The sequence below is a fragment of the Eretmochelys imbricata genome, chromosome 7, assembly GCF_965152235.1.
Source record: "Eretmochelys imbricata isolate rEreImb1 chromosome 7, rEreImb1.hap1, whole genome shotgun sequence".
Classification (NCBI taxonomy): Eukaryota; Metazoa; Chordata; order Testudines; family Cheloniidae; genus Eretmochelys; species Eretmochelys imbricata.
The window spans coordinates 85,292,580-85,319,913 of record NC_135578.1 but is presented as its reverse complement, the minus strand read 5'-3'; the positions used below and the strand labels follow the sequence as shown (position 1 = coordinate 85,319,913).

Below are 27,334 nucleotides of genomic sequence, written 5' to 3'. Positions count from 1 at the left end.
GCAAAACACTTATTTTTAGAAAAATATGATTACATTTAGTGTGATTAACAGGCATTGTTAGAAGTGCAGTGGTTGGAGCTGTTCAGCCATAAGCCCTGGCCCTGGGAGTCAGGATGGTTGGGTTCTGAGCCTTGCTCTATCAGTGACTCATTGTGCGGGTCTTAGCCCAGTCTCTGCAGAGCTCTATAGATGGAGGATGGTGACTGATATTACACAGGTTTCAGAGTGGTAGCCGTGTTAGTCTGTATCCACAAAAAGAAAAGGAGGACTTGTGGTACCTTAGAGACTAACAAATTTATTTGGGCATAAGCTTTCATGGGCTAGAACCCACTTCATCAGATGTTGATATTACACAGCAATGCAAAGTACAGCATGTTAGCGACAGCAGGGTCTTCATGACAATAACGTATGGGGTGTGTGTGTGTGTGAGTGTCTCTCGCCCCCAGCATTAATAACAAAATAGCACTCAGGGCATGGCCCCTGAACAGTGAGGGCAGCAGCAAAGTTAGCGCTGCCCCAGTGTGTTGATGAGAATTAAATTTTGACAAAACCAGAAATAAGTTTTGCCAAGAATGTTCATTACTTTTCTGTTCCTCTGCGGCCAGGAGGACCCAAGGCATAAGGCAGGGCAAGGATATGGGCAGGGTCCCATTGCAACGCATAGGGCGGCTCAGGCCCTGCAGCCTCCTGACTCGCAGCCCTTCGCTAGACATTGGAAACAACAAAAAGAAAAGGAGGACTTGTGGCACCTTAGAGACTAACCAATTTATTTGAGCATAAGCTTTCGTGAGCTACAACTCAATAAACTGGTTAGTCTCTAAGGTGCCACAAGTACTCCTTTTCTTTTTGCGAATACAGACTAACACCGCTGCAACTCTGAAACCTGTCATTGGAGACAACGCGTCTCGTCAGTAGCGCCTATGGGGTCACCTAGCTTAAGAGTCTGCGCTGATATACCGGCCAATACGGTAACTCAGCCGCTACTCCTTCCCACACGGTAGCTCTGAGGACGTAGTTCTCCGGTCGCTCTTAGAACTTCCGGCAGGGGGCTGCTGCACGCACTCGGTGGGTGACGCCATCGCCGCGCGCCGGCCCCTCCTCCCGTCTCGGCCACTGCCGCCGCCATGGAGTCCAACAGGGACGAGGCGGAGCGCTGTATTGCCATCGCCGTGGCCGCCATCAAGGCCAGCCAGCCCGACAAGGCGCTCCGCTTCCTGGAGAAGGCCCAGCGCCTCTACCCCTCCCAGCGAGTCCGCGGTGAGCTGGGTCCGGGGCGCGGGGGAGCCGGGGCCTGCGGCGCGAACGGCGGCGCTACTGACCTCTCACCTGCACTGCGCCTGCGCACTGAGCCCCGCCGCGCTGGGATTCATGGGACATGGAGTCCTCGCTGGCCCGGCAGGAAGGGCGGCGGGGGTTGCAGTATGAGTCCCCCCGTGGGTAAAGCTAGGTTGTGACCGCGGGGAGTCATGGGGAAGCTGGGGCGGAAGCGAGACCCTCTGCGTTGGGACAGGAGGCGGAACCCCACACTACTGGGGCTTGAGTGACTACAGCTCCCAGAGGGCACCGCGTTGTCAGGCTGGGGGGGCAATAGCCCCCCTCCCAGCGAAACACAGCCCCCCGGCAGAAACCCCCCCCGTCTGCCTGACCGCCCCCAGAGACCCCGTCGCTCCCCTGCCCCTAGGGAGCCCCCACCTGCGCAACTTCCTCCATCCCCCCAGCTCTCCCTCTTCCCCCATCATCCTGCAGACCCATCTCACCCATCAACAGACCGCTCCCCATCCCTGCCTCTCCCTCTGGAAGTGCCCCTAAACCCTCGCAGCTCCTCCCACCCCAGCCTGCCAGGGGAAAAGGCCAGCCTGGCTAATGGGGTCGGGGGAAAGCTGCTGTCCTAGCCCTGTCTGTGTTGCCCTAGGCCTTTGCACCCAGGCATGGGGCAGCTCATCCTATGTCAGTACGTGTTTCCCAATCCTGTATGTGTTATTTTGCTGCACACTTTTGGGGTGATGTTGTCCTCTAACTGCCAAAGATGTGACAGACCAAAACTGAACTTCTCAATCAGAAGTGATGGAAGAAACAAGGCATTCTATTAGGGTCCTTTCCTCTATGTAAAGTGTTCTGAAAATGTGGGTTTACTATGGACCTACAAAATGTGTAAACTGCTTTTAAAGCTGGACAGTGAAATAACACCAGATTTGGGTGTGCAGAAGTTTGAGTCTAGAACGAGGTGATGTTTCACATAATGAGGTATAATAGAGAAATAGGGAAGAGTCCTTCCTATGTGTAAAGATCAACTCCTGTTGAGATGATTCATACTTCTTTAGGATGAGCATCTTTGCTCAATATAATAGCCTTTATTGTAAAAAATGTTACGTGCTTAAGCTTCGTCCCTTTCTTAACAGTGAAAAGGCAGTATTTCTGCTGAAAAAGTCTAATTAATTCAGTTTGGTGAAGTATGAAGACAGACACTTGATAAGCTTCTGAGTGAAATTGTGCTTGGAAAATTATTGTGTCTTAAATATTGTGATGTTAGACAGATTATATGTGGACATGGAGTTGTAGGTTTTGAGGGTGTAGCACTGGTGGCGTGTTATTTGGCAATATATAGGGCCTAGAATTGCTTCCCATCAAGCTCTCACTTGAGGATTTAAATAATGAATAATGAAACTCTTCCTGAAAAGTGCTGAGAGGAAAAACTGTGAAAGAAAGGAAAGAGAGAGCAGAAATGGCATCATGTTTCATAGAAGCTTCACTCAGGAATGGACTGTTCTCCACTGTTTCAGGAATAGGCAGTAGTGTTAAATAATTACTGGAAATAAAAACACCAGACACTGTGAAGTTCTGTCCCAAGTAGATGGTATCTATCACTGACAGTTACCCGGGGGATCTTGTCCCTTCTACTTTTACAGCTTTTTACATAGGGAAAAAGCCCGGAATAACTAGTGCAGAAAAACTGTTGCTGAACAGCTATTCCAGACTAGCTCCTTGTGTACATACTTTGGAATTGGATTAACCAAATCCACAAAAAGACATTCTTAGTGCAGAATAAGAGTGTCCACACAGGGAGCTAGTACTGAACAGCTATTGTGCTTTGAATTCACACCCTAGCTATTTCTTATGAACTTTGCTGTGACTTCCCCATGTAGACAAGACCTAAGTAATGCTTGCATAGCTTGTCATGCCAATGAAACATAATAAACTTGTAAACAGTGCTTTTTTTTTTTTTTTTTTGATGGAGGTAGCGTAACCAGGTTGTAAGTTTTGTCTGGTTTTATTTTATTTTTTTTTAAGCAACTCAGAACAAAATACCCCAATCTTTTAAAAATCCATCTGTCCTGCCACTGTTTCATTGCAATATCTAGTCGGTCCCCCTCTCCCCCCCCAAACACACACAATTTAGAGGTTTTGTGGTCTTCAGGGAGCTCATTTTCAGCCCCCTTCTCCCCCCCCCCCCCCCCGAAAGCAGATGACTAGGACAGAAGCAGAGTGTTAAATGAAAGGTTTGATAAAGTATCCCCTGCTCCTCACCCAAATTAGAGGCATGATTACATCCGGAGTATGACGGAACAAGTTCATGTTGAAATCTTTGGTAGGGTGGAGGAGGAAAACTTGCAGTACAGCTGCCTCCATCATAATCAGCATACATGGGTAAACTGGAATCCAATTCCTGCATTACCAGACCTTTCACCCAATAAGGGTAGATGCTTGGAATAAATTCTTAGGTTTAACACACACTAAAACAAAAATTCTACCTGCCCCCTCTGGTTCCATACTTGTTTTCCACCAGGGCTGCGGGGTGTGATTCACAGCTCAGGTAGACATATGCTCTTGAGCCAGTGCACTAAAAATAGCAGTGCAGCCACGGCTGCCTGAATACATGTCAAGGACCTCGGATGGGGTTGTACTTGGGCAGCTCGCTCATGCTACCATAGCCACTTGGCAGTGTGCTAGCTCAAGCAGAGCTAGTGAGTGTATGTCTACCTGAGCTGGGTAGACATGTACCTAGAAGTACTGAAACCCAGCAGCAGACAGAGCCTACGTATTTTTCCCCGAGAGGAGTCCTTGTGCCTTTGACAGCCCAGAGTGGCCACATTTCACACCTGCTTTACACCGTATCCTAAGGCTGAGGATGCTCTTTAATTGAGGAGGGAGACTGAACCCTAGTCTACTCTTAAAATGTATATCAAACCAGCCTTGTCACTCAGATGTGTGAAAAATTCACATCCCAGAGTGCTGTGGTTAAACCAAACTGATCCCTGGTCTAGTCATGTCTACACCATGTTTTCAGCTGACCTACCTACCGCTGCTCGGGGAGGTAGATTACCTACATCAATGGGAAAAATCCTATCTGTTGATGTAGAAAGCATCTACACTATGGCTCTGTAATGTCTGTAGTATAGACCTGCCTGAAGATGGCATAGACTACTTAAGAGAGAGTGTTATGTAATGGTTAGAGTCAGGAATGAGAATTACTGGGTTCTATTTCTGGCCCTTTCAGTGACTCACAGTGAATGGCACTGAACAAGATATTTTTTTCTCTGCTCCAGCTTCCCTATCTGTAAAACCAGGATAATACACTTCACAGAGGTTACACGGGACTTACTGTTTATAGAGCGCTTGGAAGGTGCTATGGAAGTGCACTTTATCGTTCTCTGGGAGCAAGTTATTAGTAACATGCCTGTTATTTCAGTGGCCAGGGTGGGCTTTGAGAGTCACGGAGAGGGATTTGCATGCAGGGAGAAGGTGGGATAAATGACATTACTCAGCTCTGTATTTTGCAGCTAACTTTCCAAACTCCCATTGCTTTCTTTCTCCTGGCATCTCTTCTGGCTGTGAGGTCATCTCCCTGTGTTTATGATATTGTGGTCATGAGATGACTGATGATGCATTCTGCATTATGATATCACTACAGGAATAAGGTGACGAAGCCTGGGTAGGTGGGAGAAAACAGTCTCACGCTACTGGCCCTTCCTAGTCTGCACTGCTGAGATTCCATAAAGTCCTCTGTGATCTAGGCCTGAGGGTGCTATATACAAGTGATGGTCTGTCCCCTAATGTCTCTTCTGGGGAAGTTGCAATAGACATAATTGCCTTTATTATTATCCTGAGATTCCATTAGCTGTGTTGCAAGTAGAGCTTTCTTGGTTTACAGACCCAAGCTACAGAATTCCCTCATTGAGCATATGCACCAGAGTCCATCCCTCTGTAGCTATCTTTAGGATTCTCTGCAAAGTCTATTCATCTCATTTCTACATTGTTGGGTTTAATTTGTTTTGTTTTTAAACAGCTCTTCCTTCTCGCCTGCTTTATTTTGCAAGTGACTATCTGGCCCATTGAACTGATTTATTTGGGGATTGGTCCTGCTTTTTTGTGTTTTTTTTTTCTGAGCAGGGGTTGGACTAGATGACCGCCTGAGGTCCCTTTCAATCCTGATATTCTTTGATTCTATGAACTGGGTTTGTTTAACTATTTTGAACTATGCAGCATCCCAGATGTGTGTCTGTGTAAGCTTTAGAAATAAAGAGTAAACACATGCCTTTGACATTTATCAAAAGTGACCAGGAAGTGAATAGTTAAAAAATAAAAAAGGAAAAGAAAAGAGGAAAGAAATTATTTTATTGGTATATATTTATTGTCACTTGTGTGAATTCCTGCTCTAAATTTTTTAGACAGAACCAAAATTGGCTTTGATTTCTCAACTTTTTTTGGGGGGGAGGGGAAAATCTTGGGGGGATCATTTGTTTTGCGAACTCTTTCCCAGTGTGGAGCTCTAGGCTGTTTGTATGCCTCTCTCTGGTCCTGTCTGGCTTCCTCCCACAACTGCAGACATGATGAATAGGCTTGTTCTGTTTCAGATGTGATTTTTGCCTTAAGGTTGGTGTTTAACCTTTCTTATCTAATTACCCAGGAAAAAGTGTAATCTTTTTGTGGAAAAACTCATCCTAGAAACTGAGAAGCTCTGTTCCAGCAAGAATGGATCACCCTCAGAGATGCCGTGGCTTTCTTGAAGAGTTTTGCTATGGTGCTGATCAGGAAAACAGATGCTGAAGGGTGAATAAATACCAGTTTGCTCATCATGTGTGGGCATCCTTACCTGCACCTGGAGCAGTTATACTCAGGCCTAAATATCTGGCTTGGGTAGGGCAGAATAGACAGAAGACTTATTTAATGTGGAATAATGGATGGGTCAGTGGAAATGGGCAGATCAGAGTCCTAGGATGCAAGTAAAGAGGGGTCCATTTTTTTTTTTTTTTTTTAATGTGCCGCTTAAAAGTTCCTACCATAACCCCAACCATTCTATTATTATGTCTCTCACCTTCCTACAGCCCATATCTGAGTGTAAGCTCTATTTCTTTACATTCTGTGACATGCCTAGTAATATGCTGCTGGGGAGAAATCTTGAAGTCTCTGTAATTACATGATGTTAATTTAGACTTTGTATGGTTAATCTGATTCCTAAAAATCTCACTTACAACTCTGTTAGTGAAATCAGTGCTAGCAAAGATCAAAAAGTCATTTGTGTAGAGCATGTGTGTACACTGCCTAGCACAATAATAACAGTACCTAGCTCTTATATAGCTCAGATTCTGACTTGGTTCTCTATGTGCTATCACTATATAAATTAATGTCTACAATAGGGAATTTTACAAAAAAACACCACCCATGATGGAAGCCCTGGCATAGACAAAGTGTCAGTGGCTTATGGTAGTTTTACAACTGTTAGTTGCCTTTGCTAAAACAACTTAATTTGAAAAAATGCAAGCTAATACGTCTGAGAAAAAGTAATCTAAACACACATGCTAATGGGGAGGGAGAAAGCTGGGAAGTAATGCTGACCGAACTACAGGGGTAATAATGGACAGCAAGTTTGACACGAGTTTGCGATGTGCTATGGCTGCATAAAAGGCCATTGTGATTTTTGGGATGCATATGGAAAGGAGCCATGTTATGAAGCAGAGAAGTAGTAGTCCCAGCATGTGACTCTGCTGCAGCTGAGCCTGGAATTTAACATTCAGCTTTGGAACCACATTACTGGAAATATATTGACAAATTAAAGGGAATTCAGAGAACAACAACAAAAAATAAGGGGGATGGAGGGATTGCCTTTTGAGACAATATTTGAAGAGCTAAATAGGTATAGTTTAGCTAAGGAATAGCAGAGGACCATAGATCTACAAATATTTCAGTAGTGTAAATATTAAGGAGGAAGATAAATTTAATATCAAGTAGAATTCTAGGTATAAGAGTAGTGAGATGAAGTTGAGAGAGAATTTAGACTGTGAAGAAATTTCTCCAGATATTCAATGAGGTGTATTAGACTGGAACAAAATAAATTGTGGTAGCCCTCTTGCTTGGGACTTTAAAAACTAAACTGAACAACATATCTGAAAATGTAATATAAGAAACACTCCTGCTTTTGTAGAGAGGGGGACTGTCTAATCTAATTGAGATTTTCTGCATTTAACTGGTGTGGGAAATGTGAAAAAGAATGAGGCAGCCTATCTGGTGTCACCTATAAGGTCAAGAGAGGCAGCCTGTAAACTACAATCTATGGGGAGTTTTGTAACAGCCAGATCTATTTAACAACGTTTTCTGAAAGAAGAAATATTTTAAGGTTCAGAATCTCAACAGGCAATTCAGCAAGGTACTTAGCCTTCAGTGTTCTTTGCTTTTTTATCCTTCATTCTGTAATGATTCTCTTTATTGGTTGTAGGATTATTGATCTGTTTCTTCTTGCCCAAACATAAACTCTGTGTAGCAGATATGATATCTTGGTTCAGCTGCTGGCTTGCATATGTTGTTTGCTGTTACATAAAGAAAGCAATATCCCTGTGGTAGAAGGTCTTAAATGTGCATTCAAGTAGACTCTTGGGCACTGCAATAGATGGAATGTCCTTCTCTGGTATAGATTCTGGATAAAGGATTGCAACCTCTTCAAGTTACTGATATGCCTGTAAATACTATTTTCCATTTCTAGTTTTATTAAGTGTGTATACTTTTTATACAGTACGGACAAGCCTTATGAAATACGGAAACTACAGATTTGAAGAGTTGTCTGAAATTTAGTAAAAAGATACTTTGCAAAAAGGTGAACGTTGCAAAATTAGATGAAAAAGTGAATTTGGGTGGTGGTTTTATGTCTGCAGAGCACAATGATCTTCAGCTCCCTGCTCTGGCCAATTACGGAGCTGCATTGTTGGGCTGTGGTCTAAATTATTATGTCTGCCATGCCCCAGTCTGAAAGGTGGTAGGCATAGCATGGAGTCCTGAGGATGGAAGGAGAGGTTTTAAAACAGAAGAGCCTTAGAGCAATATACAGAAAATACTTGCACATCCCACTTAAAATGTGAATTTGAAAAACCTCTCTATATCTCATAGCTTTCCTGCAAATAAATGAGACACAGTTCCCTAAACCAAAGTGCTCTGGATCTGATGTTGTTAGACTTTATAGTCACAACCCCACCACCGTTGCTGTGTACTGTGGCTGTCCGTGCTTAAAGGAAGTTATTCAGCACATACTGTATTTGAATCATTACAGTGTCTCTAGAACAGAGGAAAATTAGAAGGAAGCTTTATTTGTTTCCCCCTTTTACCAAATTTGTGACTATCCCATGGGATTGTTTTCTAAACCTCGTAGGTAGCAATGTTGTATTGTAACTTATCGAGCATTGTGGGACTGAAAGTCAGGAGGTTAGTTGAGTTAAATGGATGGAGGTGAACTTGTTCCAAGGGTACCATTCTCTAAAGGTTATTCATTCCCTGAAGATGGAATACAAACTGGGAAATAATTGTTCCTAAAGGAAAGGCAGGAAAAAGTGAAAATGAGAAAACAAATGTCTAGTAATTTGGGGACCCTGGTGTGACTTCCAGACACTTGTCTCCCAGGCTGGTAGGGCCTGGGATTGCTGTGGAGGATGTGTGCTTTGCCCCTGCTGAAGTAGTAGTATCTGGAATCAGTAAGCAGTGCCCCCCTATTTTTGGTTGAGAAGCAGTGGGAACACTGGCATTCCTGGGCTGAAAAGATGGCGTGTCTGATGAAGGGGGAAGAACAAATGGAGGATCCTTATGGTTGTGACAGAGATGAAGTGGGCTCCCTCTTTCTCAGTGGGTAAAGGGGCAATGCAGCTTCTGTGATTTGGATGATCTCTAAACTTTTCTCTTTTTCAATTGTTTTTAATTTTAGTGCTGATTGAATCCCTCACCAAGAATGAACAATCTGCCAATGGCCAGTCCAAATCCAGAGAGTCCACAAATGCCCACTTTAGGAAAATGAGTGGAGACTTCCCATCAGCCAATGGGGAGGCAGGTGGGGAAACTAACAAAGGTTACACCCAAGATCAGGTGGATGCAGTTAAGAGGTAGGCAGTCACTGCTTCATTTTTCATAGGACAGAATAGTTTGTCCGGTGACATTAATGATCTACCCCAATGGTGTTTGGTTTTATTGCATGGTATCAGTCTGTTCTCCAGAGTGTTTCAAAGACATTTAAAACATGCAGAAACACAGATTTTTGAATACCTGGAGAAACTGTGTGTGATGTGTGCTGCTGTAATGATTGATTTTGAATTATCTGAGAATTTTGGGTAATTGGAGAGTTGTTAATGGGATTATAATATAAAAGTGTTAGAGGGATTTAATAGCCCTGGCTGGAATTGGATGTCCTGTGCATAAGGTTCCCCCCTCCACCCCCCCCCGCCAATATGTATGCCTAGTACAGTGAGGCTCAAATTTCTAGACATCTTAATACAGATAATTAATATTAAGTAAATTCTGCCAGTGCACATCGGGCCTGACTTGTAGTGCCTGCTGATATTCCAGTCCTGAGTCTCTCTTGATGAGAGCCTGGTAGTGGTATTGTGTGGTGGTTTCCCATTCTATCACACTTTCATGTTGTAATATGCTTAGTAAAACTCCTGCTAAAATTGCCTGGAACAAGTTTACCTGGTATGTGCAGTATACTGTTTGAAAACAGGTTTTCAGCTGGCATTTATCCCGCACCCTGTAAATACTAAGAGCAGATAGACCTAACTAGGCATAATCAGTTGCTAAACTCTTTTTAAAGCTATGGTATGTTTGAATTGCACAAGAACACTCATCATCTTGAGCTGATTAGCTTCTGGATATTTTTACTACTTAATCCATTTTTTAAGAAGAGTCCATTCTGTGACCTATATCATATTTTAGCTCTGAATTTTTGCTGTATAGGTTGGGGGGAAAGAGAGAATTCCTTGTGGAACTGCTAATGTACCTTGAACAACAGTAGTATGAACCAGACCACTGTAACACAGGGTTCCATGCCCTGAACAGGCTTTTTTCCTTCCTGTGGAAATCTTCAACAGACTATTTCAAAAGTCAGTTTGGTCTGTGAATTAATTGAATCCGAGAGAACTGTTTTCCCCAGATCCTGTCCCAGCGTTTGAGGGATCACTCTTGCTGTCTGTCCCTGTTGTTGGGGGGAGCTCTCAAACCATGGACTCAGCTTCCCTTAACCAGCCCTTAGAACCTGAATTTATTGAGTTTCAAAGCATGGTGTGATGCTTATTAATTCTGTTAAACCTTTTCTTAAATTGCCTCCACACCAATGCAAGGTGACATTGGGCCACTTGAGGGCACAGTCATTTTACTGGGTTGAGTCATTTGTTCTTTAAGGACTGTAGATACCTGGTAATAAAAGCACAGGGCAAACAGATATGTGACATAAACTGGTTCATACCGAGGAATCAAAATTGAGTAAACCAAAGTTCAGAGGACAATATTAACCAGAACTGGGATGTAGGGATGCTGAAAAGTTGATGCATACAAAGGTAAGAAGCCTCCTTACCTCAAACTAACTGCCCCGTCACCTAATTTCTCTTAACTTCTAGGGTAAAGCAATGTAAAGATTACTATGAAATTCTAGGAGTGAACAGAGAGGCCTCTGACGAGGACCTGAAAAAGGCTTACCGGAAACTAGCACTGAAATTTCACCCAGATAAGAACCACGCGCCAGGTGCTACAGAAGCATTCAAAGGTAAAAACGTGTTTCCTGTTTCTTGAACTCAACTCCCTCACAAGCTGACGGTCGTGTATTGGGGTGACAGTCTAAGTACAACCTCATCTAAAAGATACTAAAATGATAAATGAAGGCTGATGGGTTGTTAATTTCTGTGTGTGTATTAAACAAAAATAAAGAGGGGACCCTGTAAGCCAGTGAACAAACTCGCCAGCCAGGGAAGTAGAATAAAGCTCCCAAAACAACTGAGTTCATGTCCTTTTCCTCTGGGCTCATTTTATTAACAAGGCTCAAAATAATACAAACACTGGGGAGAAAAGGCCTGGTCCACTTTCCACCAACTAACTGCAAAGCAAGAGGACACATCTTTCCCCCTAAGTAGCCCTTCCTGGCTATCTCTTAGGCCTCCTGGAAGGAACTTCCCTCAACCCTCATGTTCAGCAGACTGAGCTAGAAGAAATCCTATACAGTTTTCAGCAAGCAGTTACATGATGCTTAGTCAGCTGACCCTTCTCCATCATGAATTCTTCCTGGAGACAATAACTCCCCTCAACCTTCCCGATCTTAAAGAGACAGGGCTTGGAACGGAGGGCAGGGATGTGCACTTGTACCTAAGGACCAGCAACCTGTTACAGACTCATTAGGGTGTGTAGCATAGGAGTCAGCAGTTGGGACAGTAACCCTTGTCTCTTATAACTGCAGGTATCAGAAAGTGCCTTAGTATAACTCTAAAAGGCACAGCGTTTAACTGAATTTATCACAAGTGGGTGGGGGCGGGGGTTGGAAAAAGTGTCTGGTGGAAAACTGCCCTCTTCTGAGCTGGCATCAGAGAAACCAGTTACATAGTTTAAATTCTCCCACCCAATGAGCTTTCCAAGCAGTCCTCTAATAAGACTTCAGATTTCTCAGCAGACACATCAATATTGCAGTTAAACAAAAATATCATAAATGGAATTACTATATATAAACCCCAAATAACAAACTCAGTTGTGCACCTGAACCAATTATGTAACTAATGCCAGCCAAGATTTTTTTTTTTTAATCCCCAATAACTTAAAACAAAACATAACTAAATGTAAAGATCCTGATTCTCAGACCCTATGTCAACTATTGTAGGCACTGAAAAGGGAAATTTTCTTGGTAATGAGATCTATTAGGTTGTGGAATAGTTTACCAAGAGAAGCCCTGTCACTTGGAATATTTAAAACTAGACTTAAATGTAGCTAGAGAACAAAGGGTGTAGTCCTGATTTTTAGGGATAAGGGCTAAATTACTGAACTTCTAATTTCCATGATTCTTAACATTTTCTTTTGTGTTAATGTTGCATCTTAATTTTATCTGAGCAGAAAGAACTAGAAAGCTTGCGTTGTCAATTTTGTTTCAGGGGACTTTGCAAAGTGAGCATCAATACTCAACAATTGATTGTGGCCCAGGTAAATACTTGGTGTCACTTTGGGAAAATCCGTAGCGTTACATGAGGAATGAGTTTAGCTCATTATGTTAAGGTCTGTAGAAAAAAGCAGTGTGCTAAGAAAAATAGGTTTATTTTTGTATACATTAAGTACTTGATAATATCAAATTAGACAAGCCTGATAAAACAAACGCTTGAAAAGGTGGGCTCACTGGCTTAAAAGTCTATTTACTAGAAAATATTCCCTCTAATATTAAGCCTTAAATTTAAGTGTAGGTCTACTCTGAAAAACATCTCTAGTGAAAGTTTCCTGGGGTTCTGTGTTCATGGTGTTTCACTGATGCCATGTCAAAATGACATAGTTTACCAATAAAATAAGATTTTTCCAACTGACAACCTTCCTAACTTATCTTAGGGCTTGTACACACTAACACTTTTATGTCAGCCTAACTTATGTCGCTCAGGGATGTGAATAAGCTACCCCCGAGTAGTGTACGTTACACCGACCTAAGCGCTAGTGTGGACGGTGCTATGTCAGCAGGAGAGCTTCTCCTACCAACATAGTTACTGCTGGTTCTGGATGTGGTTTTGTTATGCCAATGGGAGAGCTTCTGTCCTGTCTGCATCAAGCGTCTTCACCAGACACGCTACAGTGGCACAGCTGCACTGATGTAGCATTTATAGTGTAGACTAGCCCTCAGTCTTTTAGGGCCTGAGTTTTCCTATTCCAGAGGCACAGCTGGGTGTGGCCAAGGTCGTTTAAGATTCTGAGGCTGCTGGGGGCCATTTTGGCCTCTAGTGTAAACTAGAGTAACCCCAAAGGCTACTAATTCGTGCCTGGGCTGCAGCAGTTGCTAAAGGACTGTCCAGCAGCCCAGAATTGCCATCTGCACTCTGACCCTCCCTTCTTTCCCTGTACCACCCAGGGAACTTGCACCTGCCAGGGTAATATTTTCAGGGAGGTTGGAGTTGGCCTCCAGCTGTTTTCCTGTCCTTTTAACAGCACAAAAATTGCATAGAGGTGCTAGAACATTGCCTTGAATTGGGACCTGAGAGTCAAGTTCCATCCTCGGTGTCCTTCTCACTCATGACCACCAATAATAAAGACTGTGCAAGCCAAATTATGTTCTTGGTGGCACCTATTCAAATAAGAGTGAAGCCAGTGGGATTGTATAGGTGTCACTGAAGGCATAATTTGACCTGCAGAGTGTTTAATACTGGTGATGTTGGCTAAGAAGAAAGCCACCAAGCTTGATTCTGAGTTTAGGATGAGTTTCTAGGGGCGATGGTGAGAAAAAAGTATCATGTCCAGTTTCAACTAGCTAGCTTGTGAGTGAAATACATGAGGTTCCGGTGGGAGTTGGAAAGTCTGTTTTCAAGTGTATACTGCTATGTTATTTGATATTAGGGTATGTTTTTTTTAAAAAATAGATAGGCATAAATTGAGGAGCAAAAGTCAGAGGCAGGGGTTGTTCAGGCCTATTAATTCTTAAGTCTATGACTGATAAGTGTATTGCCATTAGCAAATAGTGGGCTGAGCCTCTAGCCACCTGGGAGAGACCTTTTATGCATTGGGTTCAGGTCAAATCTGCATGTGTGTGCAGACATCCACATAGTGGCTATCATAAACCTTTCTTCAACAGTTTACTCTTCAATCCTTGAACAGTGGCAAAAGGCAGGTTTCTTCACCAGTAATCTTAAATAATCATATTTACTGAAGGCTTAGACGCAAGTTACATGTCAAAACTGCATTAAGCAAGGTGCACTTTATCCTCCATTACTGGGCTATCAACTGTCAGGTTATCTCTCCTCAAAGCCATGTCTCATTGATTCTCCATTCCATTATGCCTCTGATGTTAACACTTTTCTCATAATGCCCATTAAAGCCCAGCTGTTTGGTTCCAGAGGTTGAAGGGAAAATATGTAGTGCAAATTTTAGTGTTTTTTTCTTACATTGACGTATTAGCTGATGCCTTAACATTCATCTTCCCAGTGACATCTGATAAAGTGCTATGTTTTGCCTTGAGACCTTGTCTTAATCAGTGTTGCAGTAGCCCACACTGTCCCTTGGAGTTCCTATCTCTAGATCTGGCAGACTTTGGGGAAAAAAATTTAAACCTGACCACTTTAGCTAAACTTCCGGTTTGGAGTGAGCTAGCAGCAATACAGTGCCAAATACATATTGGGAACGCTACTGCTAATATCTCTTGAGTTTTAATGTCAATAAAAGTGCATACAGAAAACAAAACCTAGACCTCAGATTCTTCCATTTGAATTTCCTGCCAATGTTCCTTGCACCTTAACTTATACTGGCATAACTTTCCCATATAGATAAGCCCTCTTGCTGCTCTGGCTACATGTGCATCAACAGGAAAGGAGGAGTTAGATGAATCTGTCTGAAGGAGAAAGCCTTGCAAGGCTTATATTGAAAAATCCTCCATCAACTCCAGTACAATTAACTTGTATATATCCTCCTCACTCATAAGTTATCATATCACACTATGTAGTTGAAGATGATGAGAGAAAATGGACTCTTGCAGAGTCAGGGACAGAAACTCTCAGGTAGATGGGTAGGTAGATAAGGGAGTTGACAAATGGAGGTGTGTAAAGAAAAGAAAATGCAAATGTAGAAGCAAATGCAAATTTAGCAGCAGTAAAGCTGCAAGTAAGCATTCTTGCAGGTTGGTTACAGTGAGGCAAGAGTGGAAGAAGGGAGTCATGAAGAAAGGAGACTAGGGTTTAGTTTCAGTACTTTTCCATTGTCACAATGCTATGTAAGCTGTTCCTCTTAATTGTCCCCCTTCCCTCTGGTATGTGGAAATTTCTGAGACCTGTAACCTGCATGGACAAAACCTTTACCCAGGATTTCTTTAAGATGTTTTATTTATGTGCCTTGGGCCTTTCAGTGATTTGAGCCATGTTGTGACTTCTGTGAAGTTATGTTTTTGGACAATAAACTTGGAATCGCATAATGTCATTTTTAGAGTACATTTTCCAAGTAAAGCCATGCTTCAGTATATATTTTCGCATGGCTCAAGAAGTTAATTTGAAAATTAATCCTTACACATTAAAAAAAAAAATGTATTCAGCAGAGTCAGGAACAGAAACTTCTAGGTATAGGGGAGACCTGAAGAGGAGCTCTGTGTCGCTCAAAAGCTTGTCTCTTTCACCAGCAGTAGTTGGTCCAGTAAAAATTACTACCTCACCCACCTTGTGTCTCAAGTAAAAAAAACAACTTTTAAACTCAGCAAAATGTAGAGCCATTATCCTTGACAGTATCCTTCCAGGAATTTCGAGTTTCTGATTCATCTGGAAGGATATCTCTGGCACCCCAGGATTTGAGCGAAGGAGCACTGTGTGTATTGATCCTGGTTTGAGTTAATCAAGGTCTCAATCATTTCATCAAATGACCTTGTTCTCCTCTTCTTTTTGCATCCAGCTGAGAGATTCATTCCTCTAATGATCAGGGATGTTAAATAACCTTTTAAAGAGGGTGGGTAGTTGACAATTGAATCTATGTAATGGGACCTGTCAGTTTGCAGGTTCAAAATTTGTTCAGAAGAGGGGAATGTATTACCAGGAGAAATAGGCTAACTGTGCTTCCTTTTTGCCAATATTTCAGCCATTGGTAATGCATATGCAGTATTGAGCAACCCAGAGAAGCGGAAGCAATATGACCAGTTTGGAGATGAGAAAGTCAACCCTTCAAGACATGGACACAGTCATACAGACTTCCACCGTGGATTCGAAGCAGACATCTCACCCGAGGATCTCTTCAACATGTTCTTTGGTGGTGGATTTCCTTCTAGTAAGCCTGTCAAGTTTTAATCTTCTCTGTGGGCAAGGGTGATTCCATTCAGCTATCTTTGCTGCCACTTTTGTGACAGAACAATAATGCAGTAATGGTTTATTTGGCAGTCTGTGGTGATACTGAAAGCTGTGTTCCTCTCAACAGCTGAAGTACATGAGAGTTCTCCTTCACAAGTGACTGTCCGTTACTGATGTAAACATCTCAGTTTCCTAAATGGTTAAAATTAGAGCTCTGAGAACTCAGCCCACAGGACAAATAGCTTACTGAACCAGCAGGTAGTGTCATCAGAGCTGGAATTCTTAGGACCCTCAAATGGATGTTTGCATACTGGTCATATTCACCGTTTTTAATTTGTCTTGAACATTTTTAAGTCACTTTTTTACGTTAGCTTTACAAGCCTGTTTTGAGGAAGTATTAAAACCCTCTTCATCAGAATAAATATACTAACTTCTAGGCCACTAAACACCAAGAAGAGATCTCTTACCCAAATTGCGTCTTCAACCTCTGCTGTGCTGCACAACTAAGACACTAAAAGTAGCAGGTATCAGTCTCCACTTCTCTCACCCTACTTTCCTATCTCTCCCCTCAGAAAAATCAATCAAAAATATTTATTTCTGTATATGTGTCAAGGAGGTGTTGAGTAGTCATGGCCTCCCCCGCTAGCCAAATCTGACCGTAGTGAACTTTTAGGGACTTCTGTAGTACATGATTTAAATTTGTTCAGATTGAAAGTAAATCTGTATCTTGTCTATATAAATTGATCAGGGCAAGAAGCTGTCTCCCTAATTTCCTTTGTACACATTTTAGTGGTCACCATTAAAATATTTACTGTTTTCCTTTTACAAGCACGTAAAGTTACTGTGTTATTCCCTCTCCTAAGTAGAGGAATTACCTAGGAATAGCATAATAACAGTAAGTACTTGCAGAAGCATTGGTAAAGCTTTTACTAGTATTCATTGTGCTAGCTATAATGGACTAGGTGTTTGAGTGAAGAAACCACTGAGACAACTGAGAAAGATGACTATTGGGGTTGGTTATAATTTCTTCTTCCCCATTACCATGTGAATTCATAAACAGGTTAATAGTAAGGCTATTTCTATTATTCAAAACTACAGCTAAGTAAAGATGACAGCTGTAGGAACTCTACACTTAATTATAAAAGAGAGCAGGTTTTTTTCTGATCAGGAAACTAGGAAAAAATATTATTTTATTAAAAACTTCTTAGTTTTATAATCTAAAATTCAACACTACACAGTATTGAAGAGACTTGCACAATGTCTCCACCCGCCCTGAAGTCCTCCAGTTTGGCTACACAAATAGTATGGACCATCCACCAATTACCCTTCAGGCAGGTCTGCTTGGCACTCTCCCATCTTGGGACTAAGTCTTTTCTGGCAGTAACATTGTTCATTTTAGGGCTCACCACTCATTTCTTAAATGCTTACCAGGCAGTGAATCCAAATTCTTCCTTTAAAAAAATCTTTTTATCATCCCTGCTGAGTTGGCATTCACCCTCACAGCCCACCTGGTCAGGTACACTTTTTAAAGATGCCTCCATTATTATTTTCTAGAGTGATGCTGCAATGTCATTACTTGGTGACACCTGGCTAAAACTCCAACCAACATCACAGGGTGGCTTAGGTGAAAATTTCTGAATTTAATTGTGATATGTCTATGTCTAATCTGCTCATGTGTTGCATCCTTAATCAGGTAGGATGATGTGGCATGTGCACAATTCTTCTGATCTCATCATCTGCCAGGCTAGCTGTCAGAAAGTCCCCGTGTTCTGGATTCTTTTTAATGGATTTCTGTTGCCCACAGGTAATGTTCACGTATACAGCAATGGCAGGATGCGATATACCTACCATCAGAGGCATGACAGACGAGAACATCAGGGTGATGTAAGTGGAGACAAGAGCAAGGGGAAAGTAAAAAGGCTTTAATGTGTGCAACCCAAAAAACAGGTTGCTGTTGTAGCCATTGTATGAAATTGGCCACCTAGTTTTCCATTTTCCTAGATAAGTGGAGTGCTTTTCTATTGTAATCTCACGTGAGTTTATTTTTTTTCTAGAAGAGTTGCCTGTTTAACTTACTTACAGTTGAATTCCCATGACTTTCATACATATGCAGATGCAGCTTATCAGACTGGATCCCATTTACACAGTGGGAAAATAAATGTCATTTTCTCTTTGGCATAGCGTCATATTGAAATAAAATTATAGCATCAGCCAAATGCAGCATGAACTGAAGTTTCTTTTTTACCTAAACACTTAATTCCAAAAGTCAGATTTCTCTTGAAACAATGAGCAGAAATTAACTGAATAGTGGAGGGTTTACCCACCTTATATGTGAGTCCTCATAACATCTACACCCATTCCTCCTCATTTTGCTACCCAGGATGTGCTGCTTGTTGCATGATACCACAGTGTTAACTTCAGGCCCATTTGAAGCTGTTATAATCTAAGAATGCCAGAAAAATAAACAGAGTGTTGTGATCATTTTCTGTCCCCAACCTCTCTCTGAACTCTGAGATTTTCTTGCTCCTGAATCTCAAATTACCATGCCACTACCTTTCCACTGAGCACTGGACAGGGCAGGACTTCCAATCTGTTCCTGTCTCTAATTAGTCAAGGAAGACACTTTTATAGTGACAGGAGGCATTTCTGTGTCTCCTTTTGTCACAGAGGCCAAATGTACTGCTTCTACAATGCTCCCAGCCCCATCTGGTTAGGGAAATAAGACAGAGGGGCCATAGAGCTAACCCAGATTTCTTTCGCAGCAGTATAGATCATTAATCTCTGGGCTGATCTACAGTATATTTTAAAAAATGGTATTGGGTGTTTTTTCTTAGGTCTTTGGGGCCAGATGTTCTGCACTAGAGTGGGGAGGGAATTTAAGAGATGAGGCAGAAAGGGAGGCAAACTCATCTTGCATATCATTGTAAAGGGGGAGCACTTTCTAAGGAATCTATCTAGTGCTGTGGTACTAGTCTCTACAGACTGACATGGATATGAAATACGCATTAGCAACTGTCCTAGAAATCTTTAAATATAACAATGTCATGAATCCTTCCAAACTCACATTCAAGGCTTTTTTTTTCCAACCCCCCCCCCACCCCCCCACCCCCAAAACGTGATGGTTGTTTGGGATGTGTAGCATGGCTTCAGTACTTTCAGGTATGCTTTCAAAGTAATGCTCAGGGATTTAACCCCATGACTGCCATCACTGTTGGAGGGAATCACTGGGCAGCGAAATCCCCACAAGCTGCTTTGGAAGTGTTCTCTTTACTCTTATTTTTATTTTTAAACCTCATTGAACAGTCAGTCCTGTTGCGTCTTTGACTAATGCAAAATGCAAAACACATTTCCCGCTCACATCAGTGGGATCAAGGACACAGTATGATTGGGTTTGCAAGGGAGGGTGAGATGCTAAATAGTCTTATGCATGTAAACTTATTGATGACATTCCATTGTATATTTCTGTTCCCCCTTAGGGTGGCCTTGGGTTGTTTGTCCAGCTGATGCCTATTCTCATCCTGATCATTGTTTCAGCTCTCAGCCAGATGATGGTCTCCAGTCCACCTTACAGTTTGAGCCACAGGCCGTTAGTACCCATAACTCTCATATATATTTAGCTTGGGGGTGGGCTGGGAACGGGGGGAGAAATTGGAAACAAGAATTGGTATGTTAGTGGTTGGGATCTTTGTGTTTTATTTTCACTTTTTGGTATGTTTTGTTCCCTTTCCTTTCCTAATGTTCCTCTTGCTTTCACATGCCCCATAACATTGTGTAACACCTGTAGTTGTTGAGAAGGATGACTTGGAGATCTGCCAGCACCCATTATCAATGAGCAAAAATAAACCCCTTTAATCCCATTTTTCTTCTTTGAGTGGCTATGCATATTCCCACGTATGGATATTGTGCCACCTCATGGTGCCTAACAGTAGAACCTTCTCCAAGAAGCAGCCATTAGAGCACTCACGCACCCCTCCTACCTCTGCTGTCGGTGTCTCTGAATGTTCTGAGGATATATAAGAAGGTACAGTGCCCTCTACTACCTCAGTTCCTTCTATCTGCTGTGCCAGATGGATGTGAACTACTCCAGTCCATTCAGATCCAGTTTTTTTCCATTCTTGCTGTCATGATAATTTAGTTAAGTGATAAATATAGATAGTTTAGTTATTTAGTAGCCCAGTTCCGGGTTATGTTGGGACTGAAGAAAAGAAGAAGCTGGGATTCAAGAGATGTTCTTCGTGCCCGGCTGTCTTCCTGGCCTTGAACAGCCACGTTAGGAGACAGACACATGCCACCAGGCATTTCAGAATTGTATTGCTTGTCTAACTCGGTTATAGGCTCCTCAGGTCATGTTCCTCCTCTGGTTTTTACAGTCAAATGATATATGCTTTGATTCTCTTCACATGTGCCCAAAATGTCATCTCCTTTCTTGACATAACACACAGGCATGGGGCTCAAGCTTGCGAAGAACCTAGGGCTCTGTTTTGAGTGGCAAGAAGGGTATGCTTAGGTTTCCCTTTTTTCAAATTACATTAAGCTAAACAGGAACAAGGCACTCTTGTTCTGAAATAAGTCTGCCAACGCATTAAGTTAATCAGGATCAACCTCATGTTTAGACAAGCCCTTGCTTAGTATATCTGGGTGACCCTACTGAGGGATGTATTTGTACATCTGCACTGTCTGAAGTGTCTGGTCAGTGAATCAGAAGAGAATACCTTTTGGAGGTATTCTCTGTCCTGGCTCTGTCTTGAATAAAGAGGGAAGGAATTGGAGAGGAGGAGGGCACGGGGAGAGGGGAACGTAGCTCCTTTCCTGCAGCAATAGTGGATACTGCGGCATGTTGCTAGGTAGAGCAATGTGTCACTCTTGGGGTTAACAGTAATCTGCAGTGAGAGGAGCTGAGGGTCTGTATTCATCAAGCAGACAGCCTTATTGAGCAAGCTTAGCTATCAGCAGTGTCTTTGTTCTACTTTGACCTACATTATGACTTCATGCTGTGTACAAATATATTTCTGAAATACTGGTTTGTCTTAGTCTTCAGCTCGAGATCCATCAGCTTCAGAGATTCATAACCAGACACACACAGCATCTTTGGGGCACATCCTGAAGGAGAAGGGCTGTGTGTTTAGGAAGGAAGTAGCAAAAAGTATTTCAAACACTAGCTGCTGAAGATTGTAATGAGCACTTAATTCTAAAACATATATGGAGTCCTCTGGCAGTCAACACCCAAGATACACCAATGTTCTGAAGCACACCCATGTAGCTCAGGGAAGAATTGATTGGTTGGGTAGGTAGGTTTTATTCCACCTGGTAGAATGTTCCACTATGTCCATTCCACCAGAGATAAAACTCTCCTTACCAAAACAGCAAGTGTACAGGAAGGATATGTCCTTTGAGTAGATTAATAATGCTTATTAGTTGTTGCTTGTCCACAAATTTCTATTCTGTGTTTGAATAACATTTATTATTTTGGCTTTTCTCCCTGGACTAGGTCTGTGGGTCACATACACAGGAGAGTGACGGAGCACTTGAAAGTAGCTTACTATGTAGCTGAGAACTTTGTAGAAGAGTACACTGGTACAAACCTGAAAAATGTTGAGAGGAGCGTGGAAGACGATTACATTGCAAACCTCAGAAATAACTGCTGGAAGGAAAAGCAACAAAGTGAGTGGCATGGTGGGAGGAATGGAAACCTTTTGAGGACACTTTCTTAAAAGTCTGATTTGTTTTAGAAAAAAGTCCTTGAGGAGGAACTGAGATACATAAATCTCCGATAGTTCAATCATAATTTCATTGCTGTGTAGGACCTGAGGCAGCCCATCGGCCCTGTGTCTTCAACGGTTTGATGACAAATCGGTCACCTCTGTCCCGTATAATGTTTTTAAACAATAATATTCTAGAAATGATCAGTGTAGCAGCTCCATTCTGTGGAGCTCCTTTGCCATGTCAGTGGGATATAAACAGAATTCTCTGATTTCCTGAGGGATCAGGAAGGTAGGGCCAGGAGACTCTCAGGAGTTTCCTGATGTTTCCTTATTGCCCTGGGGTTATCATTTCATTTTAGAAAAAAGTGATTTAGTGCTTACGAAGTGTATATCTTTACAGCCCCGTTATGTCTAACAAGCCATATCAGAGAGTCTACAAAGTGAAAAATGGAATCCTCGTCATTTTCAAGGGTTTTTTATGACTGTTTAACTCTAAAGAGTTATCATCAAAGATAACATTTTATTGACTCCACCCTCGATTGGCCCCTTTCTCAAATGCCTGTATGATAGGTGATTACAGCTGCTTTGAATTAATGCTCAGTTTGGGATTTGTGTGTAAATACATTGGCACTGTTGTTTGTATGGGATAAAAAAGATTCCAAAGCTTTCTTGGATCCCCACAACATGCGAATTATCTTTCTCACCAAGAAGTGCTGAATGTGACACCCTGACATTGCTATTCTGAGTCAGCCAAAGTTGTTGCTGCAGAGCAATGCAACGGACCAAGCTAGAGTGATAAACTCTGATCCTCCATATTTCTTCTTTCCCACACTACCAGGCTACCCCTTATGTTACTCATTTAATTCACACTAGGGCTACTTCCAGTTCCCAGCACATATCTAAAACTTCCCTTAGGATGAGCCATTGAAGGGCTCAAAGATCACTTTTGTTCTGTTCCAAAGGACATCAGCTATTCCGTACCCTCTCGCTGTACTTCATCTGGCCTTGAAGAAGTTGAGGACAGATCCTTTTCCCATTGAAATCAATGGGATGTTGAGGAGTTGAGACATCACACTTCACATCTTGGTGAATGATTGTTTTTAATGTTGGAATTTTTCCTTTTCAGAGGAAGGCTTGCTTTATCGAGCACGTTACTTTGGAGATTCAGATCTGTATCAAAGAGCACAGAGGATGGGCACCCCAAGCTGTAGCAGACTGTCTGAAGTTCAAGCCTCTATGCATGGATAGTCACTACTAGACCACTCAGCGGAGGTCTAAGTACGAGCTGGTGATTTTCCTGTGACACTGAAGCATGACACATCAATGATTTTCATACTTATTTAAATGTCTAATTGAGATCTAGATCTCCATGTGTCTCTCCTCTCAATGTGCATGTGTAACAAGGAGAAAGCATAACCCTCTGTCAAGCATATACACCTTCACTGGGATGGTTGGTTTAATTTGCATGCCAGCACCTCAAATGCTCTTCCAGTTCACATCTGTTTCTTAGCATTGCTGGTGTCAGCTCTCTGGGAGCAAAGTGAAAGGCCTGGCTATGTTTGCGAGTCAGCTGAGTTCTTGTCAAGCATCCATTTGAGACAATGTCACTTTTTGGTTTGGCTGGTCAGAAGTTGTTCCCTTTATCAAGCATTTATCAGATTGGGCAACTGGCAGTCACATTTCTAATGCCCGTTTTTGTTGCTCTATTCCCTATTTTATTGTACCATGGCACTTGAAGAAATACGATAACAGGGAAGAGATTTCTGTAAGGTAGATGTTTCTTGTCCCTCTGTCGTCTTCCCTAGACACTCAGTGAAACCAAACCAAACTCTCACTCTATGCAGCAGGTTGTAAAGGTAACTCACTTCATTGAATTGGGAGTCAGGGAGAAGCCAGCTGAGAGTGCTGGAGACTCATGGTGTCTTCGCAGCACAATAGCGTGGTAAACCTGATGAACCAGAGTGGTATGGTGGCAGTTCAAATGGCATAAACGAACGTAGCACTAGATTACTCACAGGAGTGCTGTGTGCAAATAAATTAAAATTTGGCCCAGGGTATGGAGTCTCTTCCCTCGGTCATTATTAGGTCTGATTTTTTGCAAAGGCAGGAGGCTTCACCCATCAGCAACTAACAGGATGAATGTAAAACACACAGGCTTTCCCCATCTCTCACAAATTTAATTAAAAGCAGGGGCTTGTTAGTGGGGAACAAAATGACACTTAGCACCATATTTTCAGATGCACGCACACCCATTACACCTTAGTTATCTTGTATGTCAGACATCTGGTCACCTAAGTTGTGTACCCAAGTAAGTTAGGAGGGCTAGGGTTGGGTTTTTTGTTTTGTTTTTCGGCAAGTGGCGCACATTTGAAAATTTAGTCCTTCAAGTCAGTTCTGAGCTCAGGTGTCTGCCATTTTTGAGCGTGTCTTGCATTTGGGATTTTTCTTTTTTTTTTATATGCCCTGTACCCTGTTTTGATAACTGTTCCTCTTATTAAATGGAAATATTTTAATTAACTTTGTCACTCTCTCTCTAACTCAGCATATCTCTGTGTATCCATGGTCTAATGAAGAGTGTAGCTGTAAAATAAAGAACTACTTTAGCATTTTTCAGTTAGACATGTTACCTGTAATTTGGGGAGGTGGGTGGGGAAGGTGTTTTCTGTTAAATGGTTACCATGGATTGGAGACTGACACAGTTACCACTTTTATTCCCAGACTCTTGAAATGCCTGAAGACTTTTGGCGAAGTGCACTGAGCCAAGGTGACAGACTTTATATTTAAAGAATCAAACCTTAAATTAAAGTGGAATTGGAGAATTAGCAACGCACAACTGCCCTCTCTCTTCTCTCTCTCTCTCTCCAATGTTAGATGCAGCAGGCAGCAGTTAGGAAATAAAGCTGCCTGTCTTCTCCCCTTCTTTCCAACACCACTAGAGTGCGACAGTCTAGTCTCTCCTAGGATACAGCAACCATGAGAACAAGTGTAGAATAAAAAAACAAACTGCAGCAAGCCGTGAAGCAGAAGGAGACCCTTCCATGATTGCACTGGTCACTTCGAACGGAGAGAGAAATTGGAAGATTTTTTTAGGACTAAAAACCAATTAATAAGAAAAGAATCTATCTATTTAGAATTAATTTATAGCTGTATGTATGTTGTACTTTTAAACTATGCAGGGATTGGATTAAATTATTTAGTTTTCTGCCCAATTTAGTAAACTGTAAAGTGTGAACTCTAACCTGTTTTGGGGGGCCATCCAGCCCTGCAGAACTATCCAATTTCAGGTTGTCATTTGATGACACTTTACATTTATTTTATTTTTTTTATGTTGTTGAGGAAAATATAATTTTGTGACTGAGTTTTTTTTATAAAAGAATCTCAAAATCTGTAGAAAGAAGATTTCTTAAAATTGACCAGACTTCTGATTTGTTTTTGCTATATTAATTTAATTGGTGGCAGTCAACTGAGTGCTGGATTCTTGTACGGCAAGGAGAGGATTATCGTAAATGGTCTTAGCTCATCAGTGTTCAGTTTGGTTTGTGTGTGTGTGCGTGTAACTTTTTTTTCCAGAGTCTGCTTTATTTCTGCCTTGTAATCAGTGTGCAGCATTAGTTCTGTAAACAGGGCCTGCCACGAGCTATATCCTTTTGTTCTTCTCGTTCCTGAACTCAGAGTTCCTCATCCAGCAGACTGCTAACTGTAATATGGCTGTTACCTTGCCATAACACTTCCGATGTTTCAACCTGTATTGACATCCCAAAAAAACAGAGTCTTTGATTCTTGTGAAAGAAGTTTTGGTGGGGAGATCAGAAAGGGGGATGATTAATTTTCAGTTGCTTAATTGGGCTTTGACGCATCTGACAGTGTAGTGTAGATCACACTACATTTTACCCATTTTACAGCAATGGTTTTGCCCATCATTCATTTTAGAAGAAGAAATTATGCTGCTAAAAGCCTTAGGTTTACTTGCTTGAGCAAGCAGGACCTGGATTAGAGCAACAGGATAGCGCTCAAGGTTATTCTAAACCCAGCGTATCTCTTTGACACATGAAGTGGGAGAGGCAAAAATTGAATGAGCTAAGTTACCATTAATGGCACAAACTGGATTCTTCTCTACCCTGATGTTAATTTTTGCCTAAAGACGTTTCCTATAAGAACAGTTTTCAGAGTTCCCTTATGGTGTAATTTATCAAAATAGCAATGGCTGCCAAGTAAGGTGGTAAAGGGCTGGGAGAAAAGTGAAAGGCCAGATGGGTTTATTTCTCTTTGTTTGAAATTGACCAGCTCTATTTTTTAACTGGATATTTATGTAGCAAAATGGTTCTGAGCCCTCCTGTTCATTGCAAGCCTTACTATCCACGACTGTGGTGTATCTGATCTGATTTCAAGTTTTAAAAGATATCCCCCAGATTTTTGGAGAGGGGTATGGTGGAAATAAAATATTTTGGAATAAGTGCTGTTTACAGAGGCACAAGAGCTACCCAGCATTAAGAGATGTTGGAGGGGAAATGTGAGAGACAACTCATGTTTGCAAAAGGTGCTGACATCTTGTAAAAATGGCACTCCTGCTCCAGTGCCCATCCAACCAAATCTTTTGATTTCTCAAGTAGATATCCATGGATGGTAAGCGCTATGTGCAATAAAGCATAGATCCTAAAGGATACTCACAGAATCTGTATTTCTTGATTTATAATTAATTATACAATTGTACATCTATAAATAAATGTTTATTATGTGAGAGACTCTGACTGCGTTTGTGCCCCTCTGGGTCTGCTGTGTTGTGTGCTGACAGAAGTAATGAGTGGGGAAACAAGTCAGAGATGAGGCCAGTTACCGTTTCTGACATGTCACCTGTGAGACTGAGGAATGCCCCCTAACAATGAATTATGCTGAGTTGATGCAAGATGTTTTTTTCTGCTGACCACAACTGCTGCCTTCCAAGGTTGGCAAAGTCCAACCGGCAGTGGCAATGGAGATTAAGCATTCTGCAGGCACAGACAGCAAGAGCTGGAGAGCTTTCTAGTATTGTGTGTGGAAAGCTACTGTATACTAAAAATTAGAATTTAAATGATCCGGTCTGTCTAGTTTGTGGGGAATTATACTGTGAATTTGAATATGCCAGTTTTCCATACAAAGTCCAGTTCTGCCATTAGCAATTTCATCCTCCCTCAATGGTTTTCTGTTTATGATAAATGTGGTTTTAAAAAACAAAAAAAACCCACCATGTAGATTCCCCAAAAGGAGCCAGGAATTTGTGACTATTAAGTCAAGCTGTAATATTTAAAGATCAGGATTGAGATTTTTCAAAGCTGACTCTGGGATTTAGATACAACTACCATTAACTTCAATGGGAATTGGCTGTTCAGATTCCATAGTTGGCTTTGAAAATCTCAACCCAGAGCT

At 41.9% G+C, this 27,334-nt stretch overlaps 1 protein-coding gene across 4 annotated transcripts; it reads left to right on the top strand.

Moving 5' to 3' along the window:
* The first annotated feature begins 1,079 nt into the window (after positions 1–1,079).
* DNAJB12 (DnaJ heat shock protein family (Hsp40) member B12) lies at positions 1,080–26,671 on the top strand. Of its 4 annotated transcripts, none has more exons than XR_013346661.1 (10): positions 1,080–1,257; positions 9,182–9,356; positions 10,863–11,008; positions 16,024–16,209; positions 18,034–18,113; positions 19,706–19,815; positions 21,718–21,890; positions 23,058–23,209; positions 24,650–24,695; positions 24,803–26,671. XR_013346661.1 is itself a non-coding variant. In XM_077822023.1 (10 exons), the coding sequence occupies exons 2-9, from the start codon at positions 6,039–6,041 to the stop codon at positions 23,177–23,179; spliced, it is 1,002 nt and encodes a 333-aa protein (XP_077678149.1). In that variant the 5' UTR covers positions 1,127–1,257; positions 5,906–6,038; the 3' UTR covers positions 23,180–23,209; positions 24,650–26,671. The 4 variants fall into 4 exon arrangements, 2 of the variants coding, with proteins under 2 accessions (XP_077678148.1, XP_077678149.1); XM_077822023.1 differs by adding an exon at positions 5,906–6,048 and having other exon boundaries at positions 1,127–1,257; positions 24,650–26,671; XR_013346660.1 differs by having other exon boundaries at positions 23,058–24,695.
* Positions 26,672–27,334: the final 663 nt, after the last annotated feature.

What these genes read in the sequence shown, in the direction of transcription:
- DNAJB12 (XM_077822022.1), top strand. Translation starts at nt 1,125, where the DNA reads ATGGAGTCCAACAGGGACGAGGCGGAGCGCTGTATTGCCATCGCCGTG. An exon ending in GACGAGAACATCAGGGTGAT is followed by an intron (nt 18,114 to 19,705) that starts GTAAGTGGAGAC and finishes GTTCCCCCTTAG; the next exon opens with GGTGGCCTTGGGTTGTTTGT. An exon ending in TACAGTTTGAGCCACAGGCC is followed by an intron (nt 19,816 to 21,717) that starts GTTAGTACCCAT and finishes TCCCTGGACTAG; the next exon opens with GTCTGTGGGTCACATACACA.